This window comes from Berghia stephanieae, chromosome 15 (assembly GCF_034508935.2).
Source record: "Berghia stephanieae isolate SIO BIC M18660-M18661 chromosome 15, UCSD_Bste_1.3, whole genome shotgun sequence".
NCBI classification, from domain to species: domain Eukaryota; kingdom Metazoa; phylum Mollusca; class Gastropoda; order Nudibranchia; family Aeolidiidae; genus Berghia; species Berghia stephanieae.
Window position 1 is genome coordinate 6087019 of NC_088374.1, and position 5000 is coordinate 6092018.

At 36.2% G+C, this 5000-nt stretch overlaps 1 protein-coding gene across 1 annotated transcript in view; it reads left to right on the forward strand.

Moving 5' to 3' along the window:
- The window catches only part of LOC144960815 (uncharacterized), a gene marked incomplete at its 3' end in the record, with an annotated part of 52366 nt that overhangs the window by 7753 nt on the left and 39613 nt on the right, over positions 1-5000 (forward strand). Inside the window, 1 exon segment of the mRNA XM_078894163.1 lies at positions 3805-3915. Within this exon segment, the coding sequence (XP_078750289.1) occupies positions 3805-3915 (111 nt within the window).

Consider the following 5000-nt stretch of genomic DNA (forward strand, 5'->3'; position numbering starts at 1 on the left):
TCTATCTCTAAATTCACTTTTTGGGGTTTGATTCATCCCGACATAATACAGTTTTGAGACGGAGGGTCACATTTGGGTTATCAGTCCTGCAAATAATTACGCATTGGTGGCATACACGGTTTATTGCTCCATTTATTTCATCCAATATGTCTTATTCAACAGTTATATCTTCTTTGTCTTATCCGTTATGTTTTTTTCTGTATGTATTCATTGTAAAGCGCTAAGAGCACTTTCAGTGGATTATGCGCTATACAAATGTTCTACTTACTTGTTTTTTGCTCATTTGTATTACCCAAAGTGTCGTATACATTGTTCATTGCTCTATTTGTATTACCCAAAGTGTCGTATTTATGGTTTATTGCTCCATTTGTATTACCCAAAGTGTCGTATTTATCGTTTATAGCTCCATTTATATTACCCAAAGTGTCGTATTTATTGATTATTGCTCTATTTGTATTACCCAATGTGTCGTATTTATGGTTTATAGCTCCATTTGTATTACCCAAAGTGTCGTATTTATGGTTTATAGCTCCATTTGTATTACCCAAAGTGTCGTATTTATGGTTTATAGCTCCATTTGTATTACCCAAAGTGTCGTATTTATGGTTTATAGCTCCATTTGTATTACCTAAAGTGTCGTATTTATGGTTTATAGCTCCATTTGTATTACCCAATGTGTCGTATTTATGGTGTATAGCTCCATTTGTATTAACCAAAGTGTCGTATTTATTGTTTATTGCTCCATTTGTATTACCCAAAGTATTTATGGTTTATAGCTCCATCTGTATTACCCAAAGTGTCGTATTTATGGTTTATAGCTCCATTTGTATTACCCAAAGTGTCGTATTTATGGTTTATAGCTCCATTTGTATTACCCAAAGTGTCGTATTTATCGTTTATAGCTCCATTTCTATTACCCAACGTGTCGTATTTATTGTTTATAGCTCCATTTCTATTACCCAAAGTGTCGTATTTATTGTTTATAGCTCCATTTGTATTACCCAAAGTGTCTATTTTATGGTTTATAGCTCCATTTGTATTACCCAAGTGTCGTATTTATTGTTTATAGCTCCATTTGTATTACCCAAATGTCGTATTTATCGTTTATTGCTCCATTTGTATTACCCAAAGTGTCGTATTTATGGTTTATAGCTCCATTTGTATTACCCAAAGTGTCGTATTTATGGTTTATAGCTCCATTTGTATTACCCAAAGTGTCGTATTTATGGTTTATAGCTCCATTTGTATTACCCAAAGTGTCGTATTTATTGTTTATAGCTCCATTTGTATTAACCAAAGTGTCGTATTTATCGTTTATAGCTTCATTTGTATTACCCAAAGTGTCGTATTTATGGTTTATAGCTCCATTTGTATTACCCAAAATGTCGTATTTATTGTTTATAGCTCCATTTGTATTAACCAAAGTGTCGTATTTATCGTTTATAGCTTCATTTGTTTCATCAATGCGCCGTATTCGATGTTGATTAATCAATTAAGGGGCTTCTGGCTCACGAATTCATAATGTAGTAAACCAAGAAAACGGGTAAGACATTTAGAGAGAGAGAGAGAGAGAGAGAGAGAGAGAGAGAGAGAGAGAGAGAGCAAATGTGATGGATATAGATAGATAGATAGATAGATAGAGAAATAGAGAGAGAGAGAGAGAGAAGAGAAGAGAGAGAGAGAGAAAGAGAGAGAGATAGATAGAGAGAGATAGAGAGAGAGAGAGTTTGGGAGAGAGAGAGACATTGAGAGAGAGAGAGAGAGAGAGGGAGCGATTGTGATGGATATAGATAGACAGAGACAAAGAGAGAGAGAGAAAAAAAAGATAAAGAGAGAGAGAAAGAGAGAGATAGATATAGAGAGAGACAGAGAGAGTTTGAGGGAGAGAGAGAGAAAGAGAGAGATAGATAGAGAGAGACAGAGAGAGAGAGAGAGTTTGAGAGAGAGAAAGAGAGAGACATTGAGAGATAGAGATAGCGATTGTGGTGGATATAGATAGAAAGAGAGAGAGAAAAAAGATAGAGAGAGAAAGAGAGATAGATAGAGAGAGAGACAGAGAGAGATAGATACAGAGAGAACAAGAAAGAGTGAGATGACTCAACAGTTAGTGCACCGACATTGAAACAGGTTTAGGTACGAAGGACGACCATTGTTGTAACCAAATAAAATTGGCCATACAGAAGGGTTATATTCCACTCAATAGGATTCAATAGTCTGGTGTCACGTCCGCCCAGAAACCAGCAGCCTCGTTCTAAACAAAAACCAAAAAAAAAAAAAAAAGAACTCGGTAAATTTTGTTATTCGTGTTGGCTAGAACTTTTTCATATGTCATGTGATCAGAATGTATAAAAGTCAAAACCTAGTCACATTTATGTTTTTCTCCTCTGGATTCACTTTTATGCTTGTCGGAAAAGTATTTCATAAAGACGGTGATGGAGATTATGGCGTTCGCCATTGTTCCGATAGTTAAGAACCAGTTACTATATGTTATTACGAGGAAAGTGACACCATGACTGTTGAACCCTATCATGCACTTCTTAGTAACCTAGCAAACCCTTCTTTTCGTTTATATTCCTATATTTTTTTCTATAGAGAGCACGTACAGAATATCTCTCAATCGTCAATATGTTTTTAAAGAAATGTATTTATATGTTTTTATTATATTTTTGTTTATTTGCTGTTGTTGGCAGAAAAAAAGGGTTTCGAGCCCGAGACTTCCCGTGTTTGGTATTTTGTAGTTTTTGAAACTTATAATATGTTGCTTTTGTAAATAAATTTAATTAAATATAGTAGATTGCAGTAACTGGGCGAAAAATAAGTAAACGTGAACCACAAGCTCAAGTGTCAAAAACCAAACCATTCCAGCCAACTTCACCTATTTCTCATAAGGCCTTCTCAATGTTTTATTTGGCCACCTCCCAACCATCCTTTTTTCCCCCAGTGTCCCAGTCCACAGCTTGTCTCGTAATGTTTGTTGTTGGATTTCTGATAGTGTGACCAATCACACTAACTCGTTTATTTTTCTCTCCATGAAGGATAATTTTGCAACAATTTTTTTACAAATCATGGTACTCTAAAAAGTTAAAATATAGTTTCATATGGCGCCTGTTGGAATAAAGTAATCATTGTGCATTGTAAACCCTCTTCTTACCAACTATAGGAAAATCGTCATAGTCGTTACGAACCAACCGACATTTTCGTATTCAAATTTCTTTTGTACATCATAACATTTAAAGAAAATGAACAGTGTGTTCTAGAGAACGTTTTACTAAAGAAATTATGTATGGCAAGAACTTATACTGCTATTGTGTTTGAGTGATTAAACTATATTTTGTGTTAGTTGGGTGTGAAGTGTTGGGGAAAATCCTGAAAATGTCTGGTAAGGAGAGGGTTAATACGGGGAATCGCTTAATATAAATAGTCACATTTATCACTTTCTATACGCAATCTTATTCCTATTATTAGCGTATTAGTGCGGCTATGTGGTCTAGTGGTATGACGCTCGCTTTCGGATCGGAAGGTCCTGGGTTCGAGCCTCGCTCGGCGCATAGTTGAGTCCTTGGAAAAGACTCTTTACTCACATTCTCTCACCGTACTTCGGTGTAAAATGAGTACCTGGCCGTTAACAGCGTTGTCTTTGTCCGAAAAATTGTAATATAGCCTAACAGACGTCATGTCTCGTCCTACATGTTAAATGTTGCTGTTGACCAGGGACCCCTTGTAAAGAGCATTGAGCACGTTAAGTGGATATTGCGCTATATAAATGGTCAATTTTTTTTTTAGCATAATATCTTTCCATTCCAGATGGCGGTGACCAGGAGTGTGAATCGGATCCAGTTTACCATTCGGACTTTGCTGATATTGTCGATTTTGAAGATCCAGTGACTCATAAAATGTTCTTGCCGGAGACGAGTTGTGAGAACGATCATCATCATCATCATCATCATCATCATCATCATCATCATCATCATCATCATCATCATAATCATCATCCTCATCATCATCATCCTCATCATCATCATCATCATCATCATCATCATCATCATCATCATCATCATCATCATCATCATCATCATCATCATTATCAAGACTACCACCACCACCGCCACCACCACCACTACTACCACCACCACCAACAACAACAACATATATGTAACCTTGTAGATGACTTAGTGATAAAGTGAGATTGTTTAATCGTCAAAGTTGTACTCCGCAGCGTTTTTATGCACCTCCATTGGCAGTGTAAAAAACACGCCGTTTTTATGCACCCTCGTTGACGCTGCTGGTTGATTAATGAAAATGTTACTGCTTGAAGCTCAAAGGAAAACAAAACGATAAGTGTTGAATTGTAAGCCTCAATTTAATAGACGAAGACATACTGTGGACGTTTCTGATTTCCCCTTTATCAACAAAACACAACGAATAAGACACTAAGGATGAATGAGAGATGTGTAGTGTGAATGCGTAGATAAGGAGAATAAATATAAACAAAAATGGGACAGGAAATAGAATACCCCAATGTAAGGAGGTACGAACAAAATTATGACAATAAATACTAATAAAATTAATTAACACATATCTTTTATGTACCGCCGTTGTAAACGTGCGGTGTAGAATTAGACCCACAGATAAAGGATGCGTCTACTTCTAATCTTATTTTCTGTGAATAGACCCGTATAGGGAATGAGATTAGCGGAAGAGTAGCGTCCCTTGATTGGACGTCACCCATAGTCTGTGACGTCACCGGCGGAAAAGTTATTAGAGACAGAACGTCATGTTGGTTGTGCGCATGCGTCTCTCACGAACTATCTGAGAATCTTCCTTGGCAGAGTGGAATAAGCGTATTTTTTCATGTCTTTATATTTATCAAACTCGTTACTCGCAAGCTGGTAGTGTTATTTGTCACGATAAAAAGAAACTCGTTTAATAAATACAAGTCTATAAAAGAATCGCTTATTCACTCTCCTAAAATATCAATACTATCGCAAGTCTAATATTTT